Source organism: Hylaeus anthracinus, unplaced genomic scaffold (assembly GCF_026225885.1).
Source record: "Hylaeus anthracinus isolate JK02 unplaced genomic scaffold, UHH_iyHylAnth1.0_haploid 11997, whole genome shotgun sequence".
Taxonomy (NCBI): domain Eukaryota; kingdom Metazoa; phylum Arthropoda; class Insecta; order Hymenoptera; family Colletidae; genus Hylaeus; species Hylaeus anthracinus.
Window position 1 is genome coordinate 5,428,610 of NW_026534344.1, and position 27,428 is coordinate 5,456,037.

Below are 27,428 nucleotides of genomic sequence, written 5' to 3' on the forward strand. Positions count from 1 at the left end.
AAAGTTGTTTCAAATCACCCCACGAACCACCTCTTTCAAGGTGTTACAACATTTTTGGGACACCCTGTATAATATAGCATGAACCATTCAAAATGAAGAAGACATAGGTTATGCTTTAAACAGTTTATTACCTAAATATAATCTTCGAAGAGAGAATATTTTTATTACAACTAAACTTGGTATGCATCACTGAAGAATGAAACCTAGATGATATTAATATAAATAATATTAATACTTTATCTTTATGACAGTACCAAGTTATAATGGAAATCTAATACGTATAGAACAATCTGTACAAAGATCTCTTAAAGCACTTAATACCACTTACATAGATCTCTATTTAATTAATTGGCTTGGTGCAACTCACCTCCCAGAAAATTCTACAAATAATCAAGTCTTAAGAACAAATCTTGGGATAAATTGGTGGAGTTAAAGAAACAAGGATTTATGAAGTCTCTAAGTGTCTCTAACTATACCATAAATCATCTAAAAGACTTAATGCAACATTATAAAGAGGTACGACCAGCTGTCATTCAAGTATAGTAACTGTGTTTGTGTTTTATATTTATTTTAATTTGTATTGATTATAAGGGTAAAGTATATTTTTATATTACAGGTTGAATGTCATCCACATTACAGACAAGAAGAATTAATTAAGTATTGTAAGGAAAAAGGGATATATGTACAAGAATATTCTTCTTTGGGAACTAGTAGCAACACTAATCTTTTAAAAGACTCAACTATAACACTAATAGCTTCTGGACTTAATGTATCACCAGCTAGATTACTTTTGAAGTGGGCTTTGCAACAAGTCATTGGTGTTATTCCCAAAGCAGTAAAAAAAGAGCATATAAGAGATAATATATAACTGAATTTTACTATTGATCAAGAAAACATGAAAGTTTTATCTTCTTTACCTCAACATAAATATTGTTGGGATCCATCAAATGTATATTAAACAATTTTTAAAATAAATGTTCAAATAAATGTATATAATTACCTTAAAGATAACAATTTCATATCAATTATAATAGCATGGAAGATTTTGCAGATGAGATTGCAAAGCTTTGTATAGATAAATATATAAAACTTGGTAAATCTGGTAAACCAACAGAGACAGAATGGACTGTATTGTCAGGTATAGTATTAAGGAAAGGTGATGGTTTATTATCTCTAGTAGCTCTTGCTACAGGAACAAAGTGTTTGGGAGAAATAGATTTAATAAATACAGAATTATATAAGGATGGTTGTAGATTAAATGATTCTCATGCGGAAGTTCTAGCTAGACGTGCCTTTTTAAGATATTTATATGAACAGATTAATTTATTGCTTGACGGTACTAAAAGCGATGTTTTTACAATGGACGATAAGAAAACACTTAAACTGAACAACGGAATATCATTCCATTTTTTCACAAGCCAAACACCGTGTGGAGATTGTTCTATATTTCCAAAAGATGAGTTCTGTGAAAATGATACACCACCAATGAAAATAAGAAAACATGATTATGATGATGCAGGAGAAGTAATCATGGAATCATATAATGATAAAAAGGAACAGATAATCAAAGATATTTATAGAACGGGTGCAAAATGCGTTAAAACTGAACAATACCAAGATCCTCATCTAGGTGGGGTGAATTATCATGTGATTGGACCATTGCGTACTAAACCAGGAAGGGGTAATCCAACTCTTAGCTTGTCTTGTTCTGACAAAATGGCAAAGTAAATAAAACTGGATAAAGCTACAGCTCCTTCTACATATATGTAGAAATTATACAGTAATTGCATTTTATAATTTTTAGGTGGAACATTCTTGGATTACAAGGTTCACTTTTATCAATACTGATACCTTCAATAAAAATGGAAACTATCACAGTTGGAGGCAAATGTCCTTTTTCCTTAGAAGCGATGGAACGTGGATTACATAAGCGATTCAATAACAAGGAAACACCTGGATTAAAAATTATGCAAGCTAAATTTTCTTTTCAACAGCAGAAAAATCACAAAAGAAAGTACCCATGTCCATCAAGTATCATATGGTGTGCTGTAAGATATCGGTACATTTTTAATATTTTGATATTGCGGTATAATCAACTATAATTAGTATGAAAAACCAAAGTAATGTTATTAATGTTTCATTTTCAGTAATACGGAAATAGCAGTTGAAGGTAGAAAACAGGGAGCTACTAAAAAAAAGAAAGGTTATAATTTACTCGTAACTAGGCGCGCTCTTTTTGAAACATTCTTACACACTTATAACAGGTATATAAATGTTGATTGCAATATAAGACATCCAAAAAAAATTACTTATCTAGACTACAAAAAGTGGTCCAAAAATTACCAAAATTTATGGAACATATTGAAATCAGAGTCTTTCCGCGCTTGGCCCGCGAAACCAACTCGCTTACAAACGTTTGTATTGTAAAATCTTTAGTATTTTTATAGCAATTTCTTAAAATATGACACAAAAATACGAGTTATAAAAATAATGATACGACAAAAAAAATATTTTACAGTGTTCGTTTACTTATATTGGTATATCCCACACCGACACACGTTAAAACAACTTGATCTAATATTTCATCTTCTTCTTTAAGTGGTTCAATTTTAAATACGATTCCAAAAAAATCTCGTAAATCACGTAAACACTGTATCCTGCAATAATAATATTACCGTTTATATAATTATTATTATTACCTTTTATATAAGAACAAATAATTGGTTACATTGCTGGTGTTAAAGGTCCTGTTACCACTTTTGAAACATCTTTTTTACTCAGTGCCATGAACATTGCAGTCATGCTTTGAAAAGGAGAATCCATACATCCATTTCTAAATTCACATAAATTTATGTTACAACTTGACTACTCTGTATTTCTTGTCAAGTAAAATTATGTTTGTCATACCGATAAATTTCATCAACTAGTTTCATAGCTGCTTCTTTACCAAGGTCTTCTGGTACACAGGGTAACGAACCTGTTGTCATCAGAGGTGAAAATGCTTCTCCACCAAAAACAACTTCTGTGGTGGTTTCAGCTAATAAATTTAATCCAAAACCTGACACATTTGTAATTATTATGAGTACTCAATGAAAATAAAAATTAAATAAATGTAATAATAATAATAATGCAATATTACCTGGTGATTTTCCACTGGATGCACCTTTACAATGATCTGTATGAATATATACATCAGGTAGGAATTTCAGTAAAACACCTTTGGCTGATTCTACTATTCTATTAGCAATAGCAGGAGAAACACGTATACTACATGCAGTGCCTCTTATTCGTTTTACCATTCCACTATTTTGAAGCTATAAATATACTTTTCTAAATATATCTAAAAATATGACTATCAGAAGAAAATGTAAAGTAAAAAATGTGACTAACTTGAATACTTTTGAGATTACGACTAGCAGGGCATTTGAAACGAATCTCTCCACCACCTAAAGGTGCTGCTCCTCTTTTATTAATGTTAAATACAACTTCATTATCACCTGCTAAGAATCTTTTTAATATAGGTACTGCAGTTGTTTTAATTCTGTCCACACATGGATCTTAAAAATTAATGCATATAATTATAATAGATATATTTATACTCTAATAGAAAAATTTATTGTAAATCTTACCAACCTATAGTATTATTAGTAATTCCCCTAAGTTTTATATCAACTGGGCTTTTACAGAATGGAGCTAATATCATAATTCCTTCTAAGTAATAGCCAATACCTCGTTGCAAGCTACAATCATGTTCCAATTCACCACCATTTAATAAACCAGGATTATAATACAAATTGGTTCCAGTTTCGTTTAATTCTATTCTTGATCCATTTGTGATTTTATCCAATAAACGTATAAAACTTACTTCATACTCTGATACAAAAGATATGTTACAAGGAAAATGCTAAATATTTTATACAATACTTTGTATTTTTCTGCTTCATTTTGGCTAAGTAAACTAACCTTTAAGTCCAGGATCATCATCTTTAATTCTGATATCTGTTATTCGTACGGGTTTTCCTGAAAGCGTAGAAAGTAACAAACGATATCGCAAATAATTGCAGCCTTCGTACGTTAAAACTCTATTTTTCACTTTAGCTGGCATGTTGTGTTAAAATTCGTGGTAGTAAACAAAACAGCTTGAGAGAAGCATGAAATTATCTGACGTCATTATGTCATTGCATCACAGAATTCTGAAGAATACATGCGAATACCTTTACTCTGTGATTACACTATTTTTTTAACCATATTTGTAGGGATTTTATATGTCAAGATCGAACGAATTACTTGTTCGATAGAAATGTGATGAGTTTATTATCTTCAAAGCATTTTTACTAGATAAACGATTATCGCGTTGATAATAATTTCAAAGATAAAAAGTAAAGAATTTTACAATTAAAATTTTATCAAGTTCCAAATGGCGTTATCAGGAAAAAATGTATTTGTCACCGTTGGCACAACCAAATTTGATGAATTGATTAAGACAGTACTTACTACAGAAATTTTAGAGGTAACATTTCAATCTTACTATTACTGTATACTGTGAAATATTACAAAAACTTTGAATTCTTGTTTTAGGCATTATCATTGAAAGCATATAACAAGCTAATTCTGCAGATTGGTAAAACTTCACTTGTACCAAATTGTGTACCACGTTGTGGCTTTGTTGCTATAGAATATTTTACATTGAGTTCAAATATACTTGAATATGTCAAGGCTGCAGATCTTGTTATTAGTCATGCAGGAGCAGGAAGTATTCTTGATGCATTAGAAAATAAAAAAAATTTAATTGTAGTTGTAAACCAAAGTTTAATGGACAATCATCAATTGGAATTGGCAGAACAACTTTACATGGATAAATATTTATATTATTGTACCTGTGAAACCTTGTTAAATATTGTCAAGACAATGAACTTTACTGAACTGAGACCTTTTATTAACAACAAGAGTATACATATTGCAGAGCAAATAAACCAAATAATGGGCTTTTCAATATAAACTTGTTTTTTTATCAAATTTAAATATTTCAGTACGATCATAGAATGTTTTATTTTTCATTACAATATGAGTATGTATTATAATAATTTCCATTATTTATTACAACAGATATAGCTTTAAGATAATTTACAATAGGAATAAAAATTACTTACATAACAGTTTCTTAAAATTATGTCGTATTGGCATAGAAAATTTATAATTTCAAGGTAAGGAAAACTATTACAGAATAACGGCAGTTAACGTTCTTTCGGATACATTCTAAATGATCTTTGGATAGATGTTACTGTTAAAATAAAAGGTATATTAGTAAACGGATTTTTTAAACACTGCACAGTGTTGAAATAAATTTAGCTCCTTAAAAAAATGTTCATGTATTTTTCTTCATAAGTTTTGTCTTTTAGAAATCGCGTAGAAGTCAGGCAATTTTGCACATCAATAAAGAGTCATTGCATTAATATTAATCCGAAAAATTTGCATATTTTAGAGCATTATATTGTTTGATTTCTTAGATCATTGCAGAATTACTTATACTTTCAATTTATTGGATGAAGATACATGCACATGAGGCAAACTACATATGTTTATAGCAGCATGTGTTCTTTAATTACAGACCAAACCAAGACGCGTCATTTCTTTTAAGAGTTCATTTCCCATTTGCGCAGGACTCTTTGTTACTATTACACCAGCCTGTAAAAAATGTTTTATATACGATAAAATAACATATTGTGGCACCAAACTTAAAATTAACAATGCATGTAAACCCTAACCTTTTCAAGTGCATTGATTTTATCTTGCGCGCCTCCTTTTCCTCCTGAAATAATTGCACCAGCGTGTCCCATTCTTCGTCCAGGTGGAGCAGTAAGACCAGCAATAAATGATACCACTGGTTTAGCTTTACCTCCCTAAAATTACATTGGACATATATTACCTATATATATTAATATTTTGGTACTTTATATTTGCAAGGAATTGTTTTCGGATACCGCAAGACATTGGTATTACGGAAAAAGGATGATGGTTTATTAGGATAGGATAGGATTTGGGTACCACTAAATCTGAACAGCAACCAACAGTATTATGTTCAATGAGATATTCCGCTGCTGATTCTTCTGCGCTTCCACCAATTTCACCAATCATTATAATGCCATCGCAATCTGGATCCCTGAGGAACACATCTAAGCAATCAATGAAATCTGTCCCATTAAATGGATCTCCACCAATTCCAACACAAAGAGTTTGCCCAAGACCAGCCTTAAATTAAAATTTGCTCATATTATTTGAAACATATATTTTTTTAATTTTATTCAACAGTCATTCACTTACAAGGGTTGTTTGATTCACAGCCTCATATGTTAAAGTACCAGACCTTGACACAATACCAACTTTTCCTCTTTGATGTATATGTCCTGGCATAATACCTATTTTACACTGAAATAGTGACATAATATAAGTAATTTATGCAATATATGTGACATATATGTATGCATGCACCATCTTGTTGCATTATATGAATATTGATGATTTTAGAAACAATATTCACAGAGTAAACTCAATAGCAGAACATAGGAAAATTAATATAAATTCATATATAAATTAAAAATTTTTGCACCTGTTCTGGTGCTATTATTCCAGGACAATTCGGACCAATAAGACGAGATTTGCTTTGCTCCAAAAGTCGCCTTTTGACTTTGACCATATCATGTTGTGGAATACCTTCTGTGATACACACAATTAATGGCATTTCGGCATCTATTGCCTCCATGATAGCTGCTGCTGCAGCTGGTGGAGGTACATAAATAACAGTGGCAGTAGCACCAGTAGCATCTTTTGCCTACAAGAAAAACAAATGTTACATTTTTTAAATGTACAATACACAAAGAGTATTATAAAAGCAGAAAATAAAACTTGTAAACAAATATTATTTACCAACCTCTTTTACAGATTTGAAAACTGGTTTTCCAAGATGTTCTGTACCTGCTTTCTTAGGGCTAACACCACCTACTAATTTGGTACCATAGTCAATAGCTTGTTGACTATGAAATGTTCCTTGTTTACCAGTAAAACCTTGACATATAACTTTGGTATTGGAATCAATTTTCAGATTTTTCCTAGTTTCTGTATAATTGAATCTTACTTGAGTACGTAATAAGTTTCCACAATTTCTGACTGAAACATAAAAGAATAATTTATTTTAAATTTATATATATAGGTATATTGTTAATTAAAATACATTTTAAAACAAGATTCTAAAGAAAAACACAAATTAAGAGCCATTTTTATTTTGATATATCATTTGAATTGAGTTTCATTGAGCTTTATAAGAGTAAGTATATATTATTTTATAGCATCAATACATTTCAAATCAATATTGTCTTCAGCCAGATGTTATTTATAGTGACAATATCAAATTTCTTCACTTTTGGGTCAAGGTTCAGTGACTGAATATCATCCAATGATGTGTAATTGATTGGCATGACATTTGCTATGACAGAACAAAGAATTAATCTATTTATTGAAATAAATCTAAAAAAACACAATTTCTAACAGTTACAGAAACTAATACAGACAAGGAAATATTAGCACAAAAAACATATAAGAACAGAAATATATATATATGAAATTAAAAAAAGTATTATGAGATAAGCTTTCACTGCAGCTTATAGACAAGGACAGGAATTTTAATATAGATTTACATAATACCTCATTGACAGTTAAAATGGAACATTAATTAAAAGCATTCTCCCCATAAAGATTGAATTACTAATAATTATTTGTATCCTTACATAATGGTGCTTTAACGTGAACGCGGGATGTCAAATGTATTTTTAGTTTCTACAATAATGTTATATTTGATGAGATCACAAGGAAAGGGTGTGTAAAGTTTCAAAGTATTTTTGAAAAATGTTTGAAACACTTTCAAGTACAGAAAGGTCTCACTTTGACATTGAACGATACACGAGTATCGTTCGAGTCTTACCTGTGAATTTTGAAAATGTCCTGACTGCCACAGCCATTTTTTAATTGATTCTTCGGCTAAAAAAAGTTAACGAACAAAATGGAATTATTCGAAAACCACCATTAAGAGGGCTATCTTCTGTGGACTGACGAGAAGGCCGAGTCCGAAGGAAAATACACGGACAAAGTGTAGTTATCGCATGTATGTATGGAAGTACCAGTTTCCACGAATTCGTTATAGGAACTTGTCAAGTGACAGGAACATTGAAGATCGAACTGATTGGTCAAGTTCACAAAGCTTTTTCTACGACCCGATATTCAATGCAAGCATACGATCATAGAGAATACAGTTCCATATACACTTGCAAAAGTGTACGAAAATTATTATTTCGATCCATTCATCGTTGTAGCATTAAAGGTTAACGAAAATTCATCTTATTTTTAACGTTTCGTTCCAGTTTTGAATCGATTCTTTTCGTAAATATTATGTAGCCAGTTACAAGAGACACTAGATAGATAATTTTCCTAGATTCACGATCACTTCATTGGTAGAGAAATAGGGAAATTAACTTTGGCTCGGTTACGTATAGTTTGAAACGTATCGTAGATTCATTCATGAAATCCATACATTTTAAATAAAAATATACAACGCGGAAATTAAGATAATGTGGTAGAAAAAGGAATAAACTAAATGTTGAGAATCGAGTGTCCTGTATATGAATATTATATTCATGTTGTGGCTGGGGAAACATATATAATGTTAGTTCTATGCCACGGAAAGGTAGCATGCTGCATAATCAACGGAGATCACCTAAAATTGAGCGTAGTTAACAAAAGTTACGATTGATGGTATCGTAGTTGGCAAATGTCGATTACCGAATGAAAGTCTACGTAAATCCTTTTCGATATTATTGTTATTACTGACATAAGAATTTGACTATATCGAAATTTTTACATGGATTAAAAATTTTGTTAAAATTCCAAGTGATCCAATTACGAAGCTAATATTGACGTATATAGATAGTACGGCATAAATCATAGTGAGATATAGAAAATAAATATTTCGATAAAAATGACGTGGTGAAGAGAGCCTTATCGTTTTACAAAATCATTGACGAAGTTGCAAGGTATTCACACTTTTTATAGCTTTTAATGTTTCCGATTGATATTGTTTCCAGTGTTCACTAATGGAGTAACGAAATCTATTCGAAATACCGATTGTGCCGGATACATTTTCACGAAATAAAGTAATTTATTAAAATGTAAGAAGCTCGTTTAATCGTATTGCTTCAATATAATACATTTTCACTTGGCATTACTGCATGCTATGCGATACGAAATTATTCCTTGCAATCGTGTTGGCTGATATTTCTATACGTTTGCATTACATTCTTTTGTAAGATAGAATGAAATTGTAACAAATCAATAGGAAATAAAAATAACATATCACTATTTTTCTTATTTGAGTATTATGTTGCTGTAGCTCTTTGGTATTTTATTTTAATGTTTCATAATACATAATTAATCCAATTGTACATTTAGTTTTTATATTATGATTGATTGTGTAAGACTGAGAGATATATTTCAAAGTATTTATATTATAAATATGTGCTGATTTTAGAACAGTGATACTTTTTACTTCTATAGTACTATCTCTTTAAAACTAATGCTCTTGAAGTTCATGTCAGTTACTCTGTAAGTGTTCTATAAAATTTATTTAACATCTAAAGTAGGATGGAAGAAAGTACAAGCTCTGAAAAAGTTTGGTGCAAGACAAAAGCAGAAGAGCAAAATAGTCTCTACCATGGAGAATCTACAACACAGTCTGTGGAAGCTAATTCTACATCTTTAGCAGATATATTTGATACAGCATTTACATCTACAGTTGACCCTTCCCCACAATCAAGATTTACTTCAGGTAATCACTTTATAGTAAGCTGTTAAACAAAAGTTTTATATGTATATACAACAATAATTCTTTATAGCAGCTAATGAAATGGAATATGAACATTTATTTGCCGAAAGCGACATAGAAGAATCTGAACTAGCTCCTATCAATCCATATGTAAATCCACCACACCATTCTTCTTCAGATAATAATTTTGTTTTTGGAAGTTATTTAACTGGACCTGGAACTACAGGGGATTCTCATGAATACTGGCAACCTCAACGTTTAAGTTGCAATATGTGCCAAAATAGACAAGAACGAAGTGTAAAACAGGAATCTCACAATAGACAGTTAGGAAATACATGTGAAGAGAGAGCTTGTGAAAATTATCGTAAAAGAATTTTACATGAACGAGATCCACCAGTAAGACATAAAAGTAAAAAGCACGAGGATCATAAATCATTAAGCGATCATCAATCTGATAGTTTAAATATAGCTGGGCCATCAAGATTATCGGATAGTGTTTCTAACAGGTATGAAGTATTAACTGTTCAACATTTTTGCATTCCTTTATGTTATTTTTATTTTTAGCACAACTAGACCAGCAACCAACAATGGTAATCTCTTAAACAGAGTTATGCAGAATATTGGAAATGATAGTGCCAATGAATCCAATACTTTATACCAACCAATTTTGCCAAATACAATTAATTCTCAGCAACACTCTACTCGTACAAGTATAATTTTTTTTTTCATATCATTAATATCAATTAAGTCAGAAGTGAAATATCTGACTAATTTGTATTTGTTTGCATTAAGTAGGACATGATGATACACCATCAGCACCAGATCTACAATTAGATTGGTCCTCTAGTAGTGATGATGTTTCTAGTAGTGATGATGAAGATGGGTCTGTTGAAGTTCTTGGAACAGTAAATCATAATAATAAAGTAAAAAAAATTCATTTACGTTACAATGAGACCTATAGACATTTTTCGTTAATTGTTTAAAATGTAATACATTTATTTAGCAGAATTCTGTACAAAATAAAGAAGAAAGTAATCGTCCGGTAACTGTAGTTGATTTGACTGTGGAATCAGATGAAGAACATACTCCATCAGTTTTAACATCTACAGTAACAAATCCATGGCCAACGGACAATGTACATAAGTAAGAATTGATTAATATTTTATTGTACATAAATTTAATGTATATTTCATACAATTTGTTAATTGTAATAATCATTATAGTGGGAACAATTCTTTCTGCATGCATGGTTCGCCAGACTATATGTATCATGGTCGGTGTATGCACCACAATTACAGAATTCCAATTCCAGTTATACCTGTTGGATATGGTCAAATGCCAGGTAAAACTTTTATTCGGATTGTAGCGAAATATCATTAAATTCTACTTAATATTATATTTAATTTATTCTTTATAGATGCTCCTACGGGAATGTCGAGAACACGAATGCATCCAGTGCAAGAAAGATTATGGATTATCCAACAGCGTGTACAAGAATTGCACAGAAGACATTACACGTCAGTATTTACAAATAAATGTTGAATAGTTTATATTATATAATGACTTTAATATTTAGAAGCACAACACCATGTGGCCCACATATGCATCAAGCAACTCAGCATACATGTAACAATGGAAACGCTAATATTCCGAATAATCTTTGCAATGGTTCGGAAAATATGACATACACAGAAAATTATCCTCCTCCTCCAATTCTGCCACCACCACAACAACCTACTGTCTACAGTCACCCAGAAGCTAGAGGTCCATCAAGTTACAGTTCAAATTGTCCTGTACAACCTGTAATGGTAATTTGATATCTTAAAATGACTACGATACTACATTTTAATATTGAACTTAGGAGCACTAAATTATTATTTATAATTGAATATTTTTAGAATGTTGAGCGTTTTCAGGAACTAGTAGAAATGGAACCAATACCACCAGTAATGTTACCTTCGATGCCAGTTCATCAATATGTACATCATCATATGTACCATCATTATCGCCCGCGTCAAAGACCACCACCAGTACCGCAACGCATGCATCATGTTCATATCAGTTTTCATCCGCATATGGTATGTTTTTGTTTACGATATTTTTAACTGAACTGTTATAAAATTTTTTGATGCGTTACGTATCTTTTTTTATAACATGTAGCAAGAGTCTGGTACGCACGATATGATGCCATTGCCACCTTTGATGCCGCTTTCACCTTCACCGCGTCCACTGCGCTTAGAAGATTATATGCGTCTAGTTGATTTGCGACGTATGGCTCACATTAGTTGCGGAGCAACACAGGAATCCATTGAAAGTCATACATTCCCTCACAAGTACAAACGGGTAATTAGATTATAAATACATCGATATACATAACTGTTTTTTTTTTTATTTTTTTTTTTTTTTTATTTTTGCGGGTACAAAGCTTAAACCTTTCTCTGGCGAAGGGGTCGCACACGAAGAACGTGTGTTGTCCGACTGTTATCTACATTGTTATTGTAATATTTATTGCATATTTTTGCAGGTTAAGAAAGTCGAGAATGGTGACGATGCTATTGAGAAATGCACTATATGTTTGTCTGAATTTGAAGATTGCGAAAGTGTCAGGTAACAATTTATGAACAAATCAAACTTATTTTTATTACGTATACTATTGAGTTGCATTCTTTTCAATTTGTTTTGCAGGAGGCTTCCGTGTATGCATTTATTTCACATAGACTGTGTCGATCAGTGGTTGTGTACTAATAAACGCTGTCCTATATGTAGAGTGGATATTGAAACTTTTCTACACAAGGAGCTTGCCACTACTGCATAGTTTAAGATTCATTTTATCCATCTTTTTTCTTGTTTAAGTATGATCAGGTAATATCCGCATTTTATAAAATATAAAATATCCTTTTTATGGGCAAATCTTCTGACACTACTATTAATGTTGGTGTATAAATTTTACTGTGACTAATCAAAATATCAATAACTGAGCAGAACTAAGTTCCTGGAGCGGTAGCAGAGGTTTGTTTTGATTGAATATTATTATCCTTGTATTAATTTCATGGGTATTAATAATATTGTAAATAAGAAATGTTAGGTTTGTTCATTGTGCGTTATCGTATTGATGAATTTTGTATTTTTTTCGACGATCTATTGCGTATATAGTACTTCAGATGACAAAAAACACATTAATTATATTAAGCATTTGAAGTGGTAAATGTCTTCACGATTTTTCTACTTTCTACCCCATTATTTTATTATGATAAAAGAACAAAAATGTTAATTATTGAAATCTTCAGGCAATTGCCAATATAATCTGTTTTAATTAAAAAAATGTAAACTAATAAGAATCAAGTAAAAATATTTTATTCCCGTGTTACAATAATTCTACTGGGTGCTACATATATCAGTATAAAGTATAGGCATAATAACCGTATTTGAATAATTTTTGAAAATGTTAAAAACTACGATTGATACATAAACAATTATTTGAAGTTATGTACATTTTCATAAGTTTTTATATTAAACAAGCTTTTTAAAAAATATGTATTAATAATATGTAATAATTCTGCGCATGTATACATATATGAAGTTGTATTAGAATAATAAATTTCGATTTTTGGTTAGATTTTCAAAGTAAGTTCTAGTAACGAATAGAGAAATACCAAATTTTACAAATAGTTCGAAAGCTATATGAAAAATTAAATCAAGGCAGGATTGAAAAAGCATAATGAACAAATATAAAAATAATGTAGACAAATTCTAAAAAGTAAGAATAGTTAAAGGAATATATACTGTTACTAATACTATGTGACACTATTGTATATTATTATTGTATATAAAATATTAACACAGTAATATTATATGTGTATGTTTGAATGCATACACTATTGTGCAGTAGTATTACATAAAAAACTTACAGTAGATACTGACCATATACACTGTAATTTTGTAACTTTAAGAGTTTAAATTAATAATTGATTCAGTTTATTCAACATGATATAATAATCTCCACAAAGTGTATTTGTAATTTGAAGAAAAGGAAGCAGACTATTTTCACTCGTTCTTATACAAACAGACAGTATAGATGCCTTTTTAAAGCAAAGATATCTAATAAATGTTCTTGATTTTTATACTGAAAGAAACCATTAACGCGATTAAGAATTTTCATCTCATTATTAACAGTAAGTATCGTGTTTATGTGATGATTTTCTGGGCGTAATATTAATAAATGAAAAACTGTGTAATGTAAACACCAAAGTTAACAATCAAAGGTCATTGAATTAACTATGCACTGCCTAATTAGCGAAGTTAAGCCAAAGACTTAAAAATTCAATTAGAATTGAATATTTAATTACTTTTGTCGACTGTTAAAACGCACAGATTTCGTGAAAATTACATAAAATTATCATCTAAAGAAGATATCAAAACATGTTTATTTAACCGATCATTCTTAAAAATTCACAACTGCCATTTAGATGAAATATAAACATATATTTTGAGCTACAAGCATTCACTGGAATCAAAGCTTTGCTATACATATAAACAAACTGCCGTGGAAGTCATTTACTGCACTGTGCGGGCCTTACGTAATATTGGAATTGTAAATAGCTATTAGATCATAATATCATCACTGAACTTCCGACATTCAAATACAAAGAATGAATTGATAAGCTTCATGTAATTACTGTATCGAATTATAATTGTGAAACACGTTCCTGCATTGTGTTTACATAATCTTTTCTATATGGAGACCCAGTATAATACTCTAAGTTGTATTAAAACTCCTTTACATGTTATTGAAATTTAACCATCGGAAATTAAAGTGCTTCGAATACATGCAGCTAATATATCTAACAAACATTATGATATTGACCTTTGTGTAAATTCTTTAAACAATTATTTGACCGTGGTGTTATTTATTTTGAACATTTTTGATCATAATAAATACACTTTGTTTCATACATATATTATTGTTGAGAGTAATCAATAATTATCCGGCCGATTAAGATTTTATTGTACATATTTTATATAAAAACTGTGTTTGGGGTTTCGTAATAATTTCTTTAAATTACTGATGTCATTATATTTTGATGTTACCAAAAGAATTCTAATGTTTATGTATCAAAATAAGTGGATGATCGAACAAATTTATTTTTGGATTGTTTAGCATTTCCCAGTAACACAATCATCGTTAAGAAGTTTTTACTGCACTGCCATTACTGACAATGATTCGAAATAATTAATAGAAATTACTTACAAACACTTTTTCGTCTCATTTATTATTTTCATTTTAAATGAACTGATTTAGTCGAATTTTTTATCTGAGTATTTGAGATACTTAAAAATTTTATGTTATACAAATGGAAATGCATGTAATGTTATTTGTATATGTTATGGACAATATAGACGTTCAGACAGTTTCTAAGAGAAAATCGTATTCTAATTAAATGAAATTACTGTTACAATTGTAGTATAAATACATGTGTATGCTAAGCACGGAATCTGGATAAAAAGAATGCATGTATTTTTATTATGTAGTCTTACCGACTACAAAACTTATTTCTCACATTTCTACTCTATACGAACGAGTAGATGCGTACCTTTACATAGTTATTAAACATGTACATTGAGAAACAATAATTTTATATACTTTCGTAAATTATAAGAATATAAATTGTATATGTTACTATAGGAATGTAATACAATGTTAAATGTATCAATTTATTGTTGCAATGTCAGAATAAAAGTTATTCAAAATAAATGACATATGAAAAAGTTAAGTGTTAATTCTTTAAGTGGTATTACAACAAGTGTTATTTCTGTTTCGTTTATTTTTAACTTCATTATTATTGCAAATGTTGGTATGTTAAAAGAGTTCTACATAGTCTTCAGTTTATTTTATCAAGTGTTCATGTTCGCATAACTGATTCAAATTTCGCGCGCATTTCGATGCATCAGCGAAGCCATCTAGCGGTAGATAGGCCGAACTATTTTTCGGAATTTGGCCAGCGCCTCTATCGGGAAAACGCTCAAGTTTGTCCTCGATAGTTCCTTCTTTTACTGCTAGATGGCGGCATTAACACTACTTTTTTTTACTGACACGATGGTAAAATACCGACTATGTCGGTAAAAAATAGTGCAAATGGCGCCATCTACCAGTACAAAAGGAACTAATCGAGGACAAACTTGAGCGTTTTCTCGATAGAAGCGCTGACCAAACTTCTTAAAATAGTTCGGCCTATCTACCGCTAGATGGCTTCGCTGATGCGTCGAAATGCGCGCGAAATTTGAATCAGTTATGCGAACATTAAGAGTAATATCCATGTTAAAAGTATGCTATTCGTGTCTTACAACATTCATTCGAATAAGCAACATTCAAATCTTCTTATTTAATTTATATTATATAACGTAGTAGTCTAAAACGATACATGCACGTGTGAATACGTTTACAGTATACAATGTTTACAGTATATTTCCTTCTATTAAGGTTATTGAGGCCAATTATATAATTGGCATTCGAGTAAAGCGTAATATGTATGCAATGCTTGGTCTATAAGGTACCAATTTGCGTAGCGTAGATAGTGAAAGGGGTGCGATAGGATTAAAAAAGAAGAAACCAGGTCGCGGACAGTATTCCGCGCCTTTTGAAACAGGTTCTGCGTAGAAGGTTCAATGGATTATCCTTATTACGTATCTATACGTCTAGTATGCAATCCATAATCACTGCAATCATGAACGTTTCTGTCGCGCTAAGCATTTGTGTCACGATTAAGAAGAAATTAAATGTAGAATAAATAATCAGGATTAATAACGAAACAACAGAGAGTTGTGATTTTGGTGGCAAAAAATGATTACTTATCGAAAATTTCAGTTTATCCCCCTCGTTGAAAAGAATTAAATTAGCGATGTTAAAAAAGTCATTTATTTTTTAGTTAGGTAAGGTAACGCCGAGTAAACATTATCGATTCCCTTCATGCTATTTATATCAATCCTGCGCTGTCGTTTACCATGAGACGCAACCGACAGCCTATCCGTGGACGTGCAGTTTCTTTTTTATTCGTTCACCGTCTCGTTTCGTTGCAACGAGACGCGCAGTATTTCTAATGAAAAAGATGCGATCGTCTCCCGAAAGATCGTGAAAAAAAAAAAAATTATTCGGCTACCAGTCACGACGATGATTTACGCGATCCCGCAAACTCCGTTCAATGCCATTCGCGGTGCACTGAAATCAGCCCGCTGCGGAAAAGAGAGGGAGTACCTCTCCGTCGATGGTTATATAGCCAGCTACAGAACCGATCATTTTCAGTTCTGAACTCCTCGATCAGGATTTGCCCGGCCTCTTTCATTATATATCACCTGGCCACGTGGGACTAGCCTGAACCGTCAAAGAGTTCCAGCGTTTCGTCGACGAGTTCTCGCGATGTGGACCGCAAACGTCAGAATCGCAATCGTCCGTCTACTTTTTACGGATCTATAAAAGAGGATCACGTTTCCGATAACGCTCGAGGCTGTTATCATCGTAGCAAATACAGTAATCCGAGTTTGTCTGAGTTTGTTTGCTGAAACGAAATCGGCACGACGCACTCGGCGATGCGTGATCTGCGCGAGGACACGTCGATTTCAATGGAGAAATAGTGGTCGAGTTCTTGGACCACTCGAACAGATTTCAACGATATCGAGAAAGCAATCGGTGAATTATCTTTTGGTGCTGGTGGTGTTTGCGTAAGAGGGCTGTTGCCCCTCGACTCTGAAGGAAGATGGCTCCGCAAGAAAAATTTGAAACGACTGCTCGAGTGGACGGTAATCGCGTCAGCACTGTGACAGATTGCCAAACCTCCTCGACCACGGAAACACATTCGAATAGTCGGAACATGAAGGAAAAAGACGAATCGAGGGACATGGACTTCGACGAGCTGTTGCCCTACGTCGGGGAGTTCGGTCTCTACCAAAAGATTCTATTCCTCCTGATGATCCCTTTCGCCTCGTTCGTCGCCTGGGTGTATTTCTCGCAAATATTCATCACCCTCGTGCCCGACGAATATTGGTGCTGGGTTCCAGAACTTGAGAATCTCACCGTCGACCAAAGGTGTGTGATCCACTTTCCATTCTCCACAATTCAAGCACTATGTTTACTACAAAAAAAAAAAAAAAAAAAATGACTGATTGCTTTCTAACGATAAGAATGGGATTAGAAACGTCACTTTTCTATTGCACTTGTTACGAAGGGTTATCACTTTTTCTCCATATAAGTAATCATTACATTTTAGTTTAGATTAGAGGTTCAGGTTTCTGCCCGTCACGATGAATAAAGACACGTACATGTGAGGATCCTGCTTCGTCAATTGATACAGAGTGTCACGGGAAGGGAGCGATGACGGTTTTTTTAAGACTCGGATGCTAAATTAATACAATGTAATTTTATATTTGATTTCACCGTTGAACTTTTCATGATTGTCGCGAACGTCGCTGTTATTTGCTTCGATTTTATTGCGGTGTCATGTCTAAAATAAGAATTCCACTGTTACCAATAATCGATAAAGTTAAAGTACATGTTGTATTAAATATAGGTAAAATGGATTTATCAAACTGTTAATAATTACGTTGACAGGGCTAAAGTCAAGCTTAGCTGCCCTTGCATTACTGTGCATCTTTTGTGATAGGGTAACAAACAGACAGCGAGGATTGCATTTTATTCGTGCGAATGAGCTTCGACGTTAGTAAAGCCTATCCATGGAAGAAGATACGATGTTGCAATTATTCTTTTCGACGTGCAACACGTTGATCCTATCGTAACATTTCTATTGTATTCAAACAATAATTACCTGAAAGAGGTAAGGCCCTAGGTCGCCTCGATTCCACGAGTCGCGCGGGAAACGGCGATTCATTGACGTTTATTACGGTATTTGCTTATCCCGTACGTAAAATGGAAGTTTTTAGTAGTCTAGACGAGCGTCCAACGACTCGTCGCGTGGAAAAAAAAAAAACACGAACGAAGTAATTATCATCGAGATACTGATGAAAGATGCAATCGTATTGCATTTTCTACGTATAGGTTTGTTGCGCCGCATTCATGCATACAGAAGAAAACGGGTTCAATTATCATTACCAGCATTCTATTTTGCAATTCAAGGCGAATAAATTACGACGCATCAGATTAATAGGAGCAGGTTGCCATAAGTGAACCGCTTTCGTCTGTTTCTGACATACATAGAATCGATATATCAGCATAGTATATTACAGCATAAAATTCTCAGATCGCGTTCTCGATAGAAAAATACTATAATACCTTTTGTTCACTTTGCGCCGCAATGTTGTTGCTATTGTGAGGCGTGTTTGTGGGATAGGTATCAACATAAATTCCAGTTAATGTGATTTTTATTACGACCGACTCCCGCTCGATCTGCCGAGCGACTGTCTGTTCGTCGTCGGTTGTCGATGACGCGAAACTCTCTTAAATGTTTTTAAACAAAAGAGTGACGATGCTCGTGTGTCGCTCACGAACGCTGACCAGCTATTTCTTACGCTATGAACACACCTGTCGCAAGAGTTACTTGTAAATACTAAAATTGCTCCGATGACAACCGTCAGCGTAACTGTCTCCGGAAAGCGTGGAAACGCGATGACGAAACGTTCGAAGGAGCAACTCTATTGCACCTTCTCGCCCGGTTACGTACTCGTAAGCTGCACGGCGGGTTAACAACCTTGATGTTATTCAAATAATGCAACACTACAGCCGTTAGCAGTCCGTAAAAGTCCGAACGAAACTCGCGCCTCTTAGGCTCACCGGGTGCTCCAGTTGTTCTGCTTTTGTTTTTCTCAAAGTTGCGTAATACGCACAAATCGACGCTGCGCTGTTAAAATTTCACTAAGACCAAATAACGACATCGTGAATGTTCTGACGCGTGGGTCGTTACTAGTGTAAACACTATCATTGAAAAACAGACGTTTGTTTATTTGAACGAATTCGTCAGAACTCGTCCGAACACGTTTTCGTCCGAATTCGCATTCATAGTAACCGTAGCCTAAGGCGATAAGTTACAGAGCTGTTTTGTAGAATAGGTCCGAAGATGTTAACGAGACCTCTGAAAACATTCAGTGAATTGTTAATTCTTCGACAAACAAGGTGGATAACTGCTATTACGTGTCGTTTGCTAATTGAATCGTGGTCGCGAAACGGTCTTAGCAGGATTTCAAACGATAATGATACACTCATTTACGAGGACTTTTTGATATAATAAGAGGCAAAGCAAGGAGAAATATGATCAGCGCGTTAGAGTAAACGCTTAATTACACAAAAGATGCGCAAAGAAACGGCGGATGTCTTTGCAGCCGCGGGGTGTTATGTTACAAAGTAATTAAATGATCGCACAAGGGGAACGCGTGCGTACATCGAGCGCTGTGCGACGTTTTTTTCCGTGGAGATATGGTCGTCTCCGATACGACCATTCACTAGAAAATATGCAACGATAAGCACGGAGCCTTCGTAAGAATTAATGAGAGCGTGAATGCGAGAAATAGCATTAAACACGTAACGCTGGCCCAACGTCGCGCGTTAATTGGACGCGAGGGAATGACAAACGTGAACGTTAGAGCGTGTAGAGGTACCTTTCGCGACTTAACAGTAGTCCTCATTCCCGATAATGTCCTTACACGATCCTTTTATTCGTCATTTATTACCCGAGTAAAATTTTCCTCGTGTCAGATTCAGCGGAAGAACTATTTTTCCTACTTTCCTTTCGTCGCTTTTCATAGGCAGTATTCCGTGAAACGCGAGGTTTATGACGGTGAATTCAGAATGAAAAATGCACCGTACGTGCGCATAATGCAATCGGCGTCGAGTAACATGTCGTCGTCCGATCGCTTCGCACGCAAAGGTCAGACAATGCGCGTGATTAATCGCGAAGGTATAAGATAAGTTTGATTTTGTTCAGAATTTTTTCTAAGAAAATATCGAGATAAAAACCGATCGTTTTCTGTTTACATTGTCGTTACGACGAAAGGATCGATCCCTCCGGACTCTTCAGTAGAACATGGTTCCACGATATCGTGCGAGTGGTCACGGACGGTCTTGTCCAGACAGCGTCGATCATAGCAACGGCAATTTCATATTTCATTGAAACGACAAACACCAGAACCGGACAAGAATCATTATCAGCGAATTACCTTAATTACGCCCTATTGTTAATGAATTCCATTCGAACAGTTGGAGATTATTACGAATTAGTCTAGCCGTTCCTTCGCATAATCACATTCAGTGCTCGTACAACCGCATCCGGCCTATTGTGTATTTTCAAAATAGTCGACGAACCATTAACGTGTTTATAAACTGCATTCGAAATTAGCAACAGTTTATTTAATCTTTCAAAGAAATAAACAACGAGAATTAGTCGAGTCGTAGAGTTGAGCGAACGCGTGATGGTTGGCGAAGTCCCTGAACTACTGCGATCCCTTTTTCTTTCTTTCAGACGTTCGTTGGCGATACCGATCGGTCGCGAAGGTTACTCGAGATGCAGCATGTACCATGTAAATTACACCGAGATCCTGATAAATGGAAATTACGTGCCGGACCCGTCGTGGCCAACAAAAGCTTGCCAGTACGGTTGGGAGTTTAATTACACCAGCGTCCCTTACGCAACCGTAGCCACCGAGGTGAAACTTCCTTTAACCATTTTCTCCTTTATTTCTTCATCGATGGCGCTATCATACTTCTTTGTTGCAGTTAGGATGGGTGTGCGATTACAGTGCTTTACCAACCACCGCGCAGAGTATCTTCTTCATCGGTGCCATCTTTGGAGGACTGATTTTCGGCTGGATAGCCGATCAGTATGGCAGAATACCAGCTCTGATCGGAGCGAATTTAATGGGTTTCTTGGCGGGAGTCGGCACTGCGTTCACTTACTCCTTTTGGCAGTTCACACTGTGCCGATTCTTCGTTGGATTCGCTTTCGACAATTGCTTCACTATGATGTACATATTAGGTAATCAATTTTTTGCTTTCATCTTACTCCTGCATTCGCGCATCTTGAACGTCGTTATTAAATTCTAAGTCGAGGTTAGTTCCGAACTGAAAGAAAAGGTATTACGTGTTACGCAAGTGAGAGAACTTTGCATGCTACAAAAATGAAACTGAAGAGATAATAAAGAGGTCAAGCAAACCGCAGAATGTAATGGATCGAGCCACGTGTTCGACATGGCTGATCTAGATTAAACGATCCTGCATGATCAGACGTTTAATACCAGTTTCGCTGGCAGACGAAATTCGCGATACGTTGCTGCAAAATTAGCAACTCATTATCTCAAGCTTGCAATTAACATACGTCGACGACCGCGTCGATCAATCTTCTTTGCCGTTCGTCCGGAACGATTAATTGCAAATCGCTGAAAACCAGTGTCGATTCTCGTCAACTTGGCCTAGTTTTCGATGGAAACGAGTCGCGATCCCGCAAATGTCGTAAATTTTTCTAGGCCCGACTTGAGTCATTCAGTCACGGTTAACGCGCGCGCGCGACAGTGTCATTTCGCAGCTGAAAAATGATCACCGAGATCCTGGTTCGAAACGCTACGAACTACGAAATTTTACGTCGAATTCTTAGAGTTCTACCGTTATATTACTATTTTTAAAAAGAGAACATTTTAAAAAACTTTATGCTCGGAGGACCATGAATGACTTCAGTTTTTATTTTGCACAGGGAAGTAAATGTTGCGATGTAAAGCACGTAGTGGTTGAAAGCACCAAACCAGAAAAGGAATATCACATCGAAAGCTTCGCAAACGTTTCGTCCTTTAGAAATTACATCCGGTTTAATCAAGCTTACGACCCCGACAATATTCGATGCGCTAATGGTCTCGTTCTCCGTGAATCGACAGCTCGTTATTAACTGTCCTTTCTTCTGCGCGTAATTCATTGCATCTCTGCACAATGAATCAATCGGCTCGCGTTAAAATCTCGCGTTTCCAGTAATGCCGGTGCGTTTGCATTTGAATGCGATAAGTGGATGAATGGATGGTAATATGAGTGAAAATAAGCGGCAACATCACAAGTTTCGTGTCGGTAGAAATTTAATAGAAATCCGTTTCGAAACGTCCTTGCGTTCAACGCGCGAACGGTGATCGATTGATCGTTTTGTGTTTCATAGACGAGATATCATTAATATGGCATAACTTGTCTTTCTTTCGCGTGCTTTAGTCCTCGATTAAACAAACGACCAATTAAAAATAGCTTCGTTTGATAGACGACGACGTGTAATTGAATATTTTCTTTGATCGATGAAATACCTTCGAGATAAGTGAATACTCCATTCGAAGGCATAACTTCGTCACGATCCAGGCAGTAAGCCTTGATACATACACGGGATATAATTAACCAATCCGAAAAGAGTTTTCTATATTCGTTTAAAATTAGTAGTTCCCTGCTGGCACTTTGCGTTTGTGTTTCGACCGATTCTTGTACCAGGAAGTATTTACCATTCCTTCAAAGAAACAAGAGGATAATGTTTCGGTCGTTGTTTTCGAGAAAAACAACGTTAGAAAGTGACGTTTATTACGTCTCTGCGTAATTTTGAAACTCGATTGCAGAGAAACCAAGTCGTAGCAATTTAAGTCATTGAGTTGTCTTTACGTAAGCCGAACCGTGTGAATTGTAGTACATCGTTGAACTTCGCGCGCCTTAAGAAAATTTACATTTAAATGGAATTGTTTGCCGGAGCGTAAACGATCTCACACTGGTAACATTGTCATTTCAAAACAACAATATTAAATATCATCGGAAACACGCAATATTTCAGCAGGCCGTATTGGATCTTTTAAGATATTGCTTTATCTTCCTACTTTATCTTCCTACCGTCCTCGGGTATCCTTTTAGCAGTTCCTGGACGCGTTACCTTCTTCGGAAGGTATCGATCCGGAGGACAACGCATTCCGAGATCAGAACAATCGGCAATTGCCTTGATCAATTAATCTTACGTTTGCGTGACTTTCACGTGCCACAAGTAGCACGTGTTGGTAGGCGTAGCCTGTTAATCCACCGCCTCGTGACTAAGGTTTAATAAATTGGAAACGTGGAATTTCATTGTATAATAACAGATGAAATAAAAAACGCGAGTACATTTCTTGCCATTGAATGGCGACTATATATACATCCCTCGAAATAAGGAATGATTGTTCTTAACGAAGCGGTAACGTTACTCGCTTGATTTGGGACTCGTCATTAATTCCGAATCCCCTGGAACTGTACAAGTTGAATACATTATGCGTTCATCGCTTTCATTTACCTCGAACCATGCATTTTTTTCGGCATTTTTGATCGAAGAATTATTTTCGTTTAATTATTCGACCCTTCCTATTTCAGTACTGGAATACGTTGGACCAAAATGGCGGACGTTCGTGGCGAACATGTCGATAGCTATGTTCTTCACGTTCGCAGCCTGTGTTTTACCCTGGATCGCCTACTTTTTGGCTGATTGGAGAATGACCTGCATCGCGACGTCGGCTCCTCTTGTTCTGGCATTGGCGACGCCGTGGTTGGTACCGGAAAGCGCTCGTTGGCTCGTAAGTCAAGGTCAAATAGACAGAGCCATCGGTATCCTCAACAAATTCGAGCGAGTAAACGGCACGAAGGTGCCCGAGGATGTCTACAAACGATTTCGGGTATGGACCGAGAAAATATTAGTCTGAGACGATCGTAATAATAATAAATGTCTTTATATGACAGGAAACCTGTGCTAAAATCTGCAAAGAGGAGGAAGCGGACAGAACATACTCGGTGCTGGATTTATTTAAGACTCCGCGATTGAGGAACATCACCATTCTGTTTATCGTTATATGGTAGGTATTCTGGTGAGATAAGTATCGAGAAACTTAATTAATTACCATTGCATAATGAATCGGATTGCGAAAACGATAAAAATAATTCTTGTAGAATTTACTGAACAGATTTTACTGGATTCAAGTATCATGTATTTTAGCGAAAACCGTCTAACAGCTTTGTTAATTCACCTACTTATTGTTTTATGACTCATAGATAGCTAGGAACGACTTCTGTTTCGAAAGAGAAAATACAATGTACGAGATATTGTCGGTATCAGCTATTAGAGGAAAAAATTTCCTTCTCGTTTATTATTCTATAATCTTTCATCGTTATCAGTATTCGTTTCGTACCGTAGGATGGCGATCTCTCTGGTGTTCGACGGTCATGTGAGGAACGTCGATAACTTGGGCTTAAACGTCTTCGTCACGTTCACTATCGCCGCGGCGACCGAGTTGCCCGCCGATACGTTTCTCACAGTTGTTCTCGACAGATGGGGTAGAAGATGGCTGGCCTGTGGCTCGCTGGTCATTTCCGGGATTTTCAGTATTTGGGCTTCCGCCGTTTCAAGCAGTTAGTATTGCCGATTCATTATTCACATGTTTCGTTTTTTTACGTGTACTCTAATTTATTACAAATACACGGTCTGTCTAAAAACAAACCGAACTTTTGTTATAGACAGAAAAAAGTACAAGTAAAGTTTTTACAGACACGTTTATTTACTCAAAATAATCACTTCGGTTTCTTTTTAGACAGACCGCGTACAAGGTAATCGTTTTCAAAGGACGATATCAATAACACTTTTTGTTACTAAGTAGAGTATCTATTGACGTACACGAGACTTTAATAATAATGACAGGAAACGAACATTCAGAGTAAGATGAAGATTCTTATCGAAACTTCCCTTCCAGACATCTATTCAGCCACTCTGGCCATTCTGGGTCGATTTTGGATAAATATATCGTACAATATCGGTCTCCAGTACGCGGCTGAGGTGTTACCTACCGTCGTCAGAGCTCAGGGTGTAGCTTTGATACACATAATGGGATACGTAGCGAGCATTTTGGCACCTTTCGTGGTGTACCTTGACGTGGTCTCGTCGATTCTCCCTCTTCTGGTGTTGGGCGTCATTGGAATCGCTGGCGGCCTTATCACTTTGTTTTTACCAGAAACGCTGGACAAGGATCTTCCGCAAACGCTGCAGGACGGCGAAAACTTTGGTAGAGATCAGAAAATGTGGGACTTCCCTTGTATCAGCAGGTAAGTAAAGATACAGTTTGCTTCAGATCGGTTTAGATCTGATGTAATCTCGGAATATTCTTGATAATCCTAACCGAACCGGTTACTTTGCTTTAGAAATTTCAATGGAAAATGAATTGAAATATTCCAATGTTTTGCAGGAAAAACGTGGACGTGGAAACGTCATCGGCAAAGTTCAAGTCCTTCTCTCGGGGTAGCGTGAGGAATTCGATGAGGGCTTCTCTTCGTGGCGAAACGCTGAGGAGCAGCATGATACGAAAATCGAGCGTGAGGTCGAGAAAGAGCAACAATTCCGTCACGGAAGTGGAGAGATTATAATTGAAAGCAAACGTAGCAGCTGCCCGTGTCTTTCTAAAATCCACGTTGTTAGAGTCTAACGGTACAATTTCGACAACCTGATCTAATTAGGCTCTGCTTCCGCGTTGTAGAAGTAAACGTTTAGCCTCAGCGTCGTTAAGATTTCTCTCCTCCTTCCAATAGCTCCCAGCGACGATGAACTTTCCGCGTAGATGAAAACTTTTCCGTCAGCTGTGTCATGTCGGTGACGATAAAACTGCAAATTTGTAACTCGTTTCGAGCAGACGCGGAGCGGATCGAGGTTGAAATAACTTGGCCAGCGCTTGTCGACGCGCGAGCTTGTATCCTGTACATATACGTGTAAAAATTTCTAGGTCGACGTATTAGAAGTCGCTCGTGCCGCGAGCATGCACGCGAATGTCACGAACGCGAACGAGCGGCGCGTATTTTTATTTTTACTGTAAGCCAATCGCCGGTATTTTCTAATAAAAACGTCGAAGAACATCGGCTTGGTACGACAAATTTTCCACATGCCCGTTTCCTACCGAACATAGAAATGAGGATTATCTTCAAGTCCGATCCCGTGCTATCCGATATACATAAGTACATAATAAATTAACTGTTCTGTTTCTGTTACTTAAGACGAGAGGTTAATCCCGTCTGGATGGAAAGTGCTTAAAAATCTTTACGCGTCTCTAAAAATAGACCCGGGTACCTCTAATGTAACGTGAATTCGCTACGTTTATCGTTATCACTTACGAATTAATATTAACGTGACTCGATCAAAATACAGTGATGTATGTTTTCAGTGTGATAACTTATTGTTTGCACGTTACGAGACGATTAGCTCATTATTTCCGGACACGCACGTCGTTAAAATCACGAAGAGGCACGTAGACGTGGATATTCAGATTTTGATTCTCGGTTCCACGTTTAGGGGCTTTCTTCGAACTTTGTTTTGAATCGACGTCGCGCAGGATATCTGTCTAGTACGTTGGGAACCAGTCGTGGGGCCATGCGAAATGGAACATCCTAGTTAGGTATAATTTTTTTGTTAATCTTGCGAACTGGAAGGTACAATACTGTATACTGTCTCTATTGTGATTATTGTCAGAGATAGCCACAATAATAATCGTTCCAAGCTAACGCACATGACACGATTGATAATCCTTGATTTATTATCCAGAGTCCATCTCCAGCTTGCGATTA

The 27,428-nt window shown here is 35.2% G+C and overlaps 6 protein-coding genes across 18 annotated transcripts; 4 read left to right on the forward strand and 2 right to left on the reverse strand.

Annotated features, from left to right (window-relative positions):
* The first annotated feature begins 19 nt into the window (after window positions 1-19).
* LOC128889853 (tRNA-specific adenosine deaminase 1-like) lies at window positions 20-2,427 on the forward strand. 2 transcript variants are annotated; one of them, XM_054147877.1, is made up of 5 exons: window positions 20-179; window positions 252-516; window positions 617-1,724; window positions 1,805-2,059; window positions 2,148-2,427. In XM_054147877.1, the coding sequence occupies exons 3-5, from the start codon at window positions 1,036-1,038 to the stop codon at window positions 2,425-2,427; spliced, it is 1,224 nt and encodes a 407-aa protein (XP_054003852.1). In that variant the 5' UTR covers window positions 20-179; window positions 252-516; window positions 617-1,035. The 2 variants fall into 2 exon arrangements, with proteins under 2 accessions (XP_054003852.1, XP_054003853.1); XM_054147878.1 differs by having other exon boundaries at window positions 1,805-2,048; window positions 2,148-2,309.
* Window positions 2,374-4,255, reverse strand: LOC128889854 (RNA 3'-terminal phosphate cyclase-like protein). The gene is made up of 7 exons (XM_054147879.1): window positions 3,964-4,255; window positions 3,634-3,873; window positions 3,391-3,557; window positions 3,140-3,314; window positions 2,908-3,058; window positions 2,729-2,833; window positions 2,374-2,657 (listed from the first exon to the last, which is right to left on the reverse strand). Exons 1-7 carry the CDS (start codon window positions 4,103-4,105, stop codon window positions 2,513-2,515), a joined length of 1,125 nt encoding a protein of 374 aa, XP_054003854.1. The 5' UTR covers window positions 4,106-4,255; the 3' UTR covers window positions 2,374-2,512.
* A 114-nt stretch (window positions 4,256-4,369) lies between these two features.
* Window positions 4,370-5,667, forward strand: LOC128889870 (UDP-N-acetylglucosamine transferase subunit ALG13 homolog). Its single transcript, XM_054147919.1, has 2 exons — window positions 4,370-4,510; window positions 4,579-5,667. The coding sequence occupies exons 1-2, from the start codon at window positions 4,418-4,420 to the stop codon at window positions 4,996-4,998; spliced, it is 513 nt and encodes a 170-aa protein (XP_054003894.1). The 5' UTR covers window positions 4,370-4,417; the 3' UTR covers window positions 4,999-5,667.
* Window positions 5,031-8,196, reverse strand: LOC128889858 (succinate--CoA ligase [ADP/GDP-forming] subunit alpha, mitochondrial). The gene is made up of 7 exons (XM_054147884.1): window positions 7,976-8,196; window positions 6,929-7,164; window positions 6,608-6,829; window positions 6,322-6,426; window positions 6,070-6,249; window positions 5,766-5,900; window positions 5,031-5,685 (listed from the first exon to the last, which is right to left on the reverse strand). The coding sequence occupies exons 1-7, from the start codon at window positions 8,010-8,012 to the stop codon at window positions 5,599-5,601; spliced, it is 1,002 nt and encodes a 333-aa protein (XP_054003859.1). The 5' UTR covers window positions 8,013-8,196; the 3' UTR covers window positions 5,031-5,598.
* A 355-nt stretch (window positions 8,197-8,551) lies between these two features.
* LOC128889611 (E3 ubiquitin-protein ligase arkadia) lies at window positions 8,552-17,634 on the forward strand. 11 transcript variants are annotated; one of them, XM_054147347.1, is made up of 13 exons: window positions 8,552-9,215; window positions 9,684-9,871; window positions 9,939-10,374; window positions 10,433-10,578; window positions 10,661-10,791; window positions 10,872-11,011; window positions 11,092-11,210; window positions 11,286-11,385; window positions 11,445-11,676; window positions 11,767-11,946; window positions 12,029-12,211; window positions 12,393-12,475; window positions 12,554-17,634. In XM_054147347.1, exons 2-13 carry the CDS (start codon window positions 9,688-9,690, stop codon window positions 12,681-12,683), a joined length of 2,064 nt encoding a protein of 687 aa, XP_054003322.1. In that variant the 5' UTR covers window positions 8,552-9,215; window positions 9,684-9,687; the 3' UTR covers window positions 12,684-17,634. The 11 variants fall into 11 exon arrangements, with proteins under 11 accessions (XP_054003322.1, XP_054003323.1, XP_054003321.1 ...); XM_054147348.1 differs by having other exon boundaries at window positions 8,552-9,080; window positions 9,687-9,871; XM_054147346.1 differs by having other exon boundaries at window positions 8,553-9,080.
* Window positions 17,610-26,723, forward strand: LOC128889612 (organic cation transporter protein). Of its 2 annotated transcripts, XM_054147359.1 has the most exons (8): window positions 17,610-17,945; window positions 21,325-21,508; window positions 21,579-21,837; window positions 24,207-24,505; window positions 24,570-24,682; window positions 25,021-25,235; window positions 25,574-25,922; window positions 26,063-26,723. In XM_054147359.1, exons 1-8 carry the CDS (start codon window positions 17,617-17,619, stop codon window positions 26,238-26,240), a joined length of 1,926 nt encoding a protein of 641 aa, XP_054003334.1. In that variant the 5' UTR covers window positions 17,610-17,616; the 3' UTR covers window positions 26,241-26,723. The 2 variants fall into 2 exon arrangements, with proteins under 2 accessions (XP_054003334.1, XP_054003335.1); XM_054147360.1 differs by lacking the exon at window positions 26,063-26,723 and having other exon boundaries at window positions 25,574-25,926.
* The last annotated feature ends 705 nt before the right edge of the window (window positions 26,724-27,428 follow it).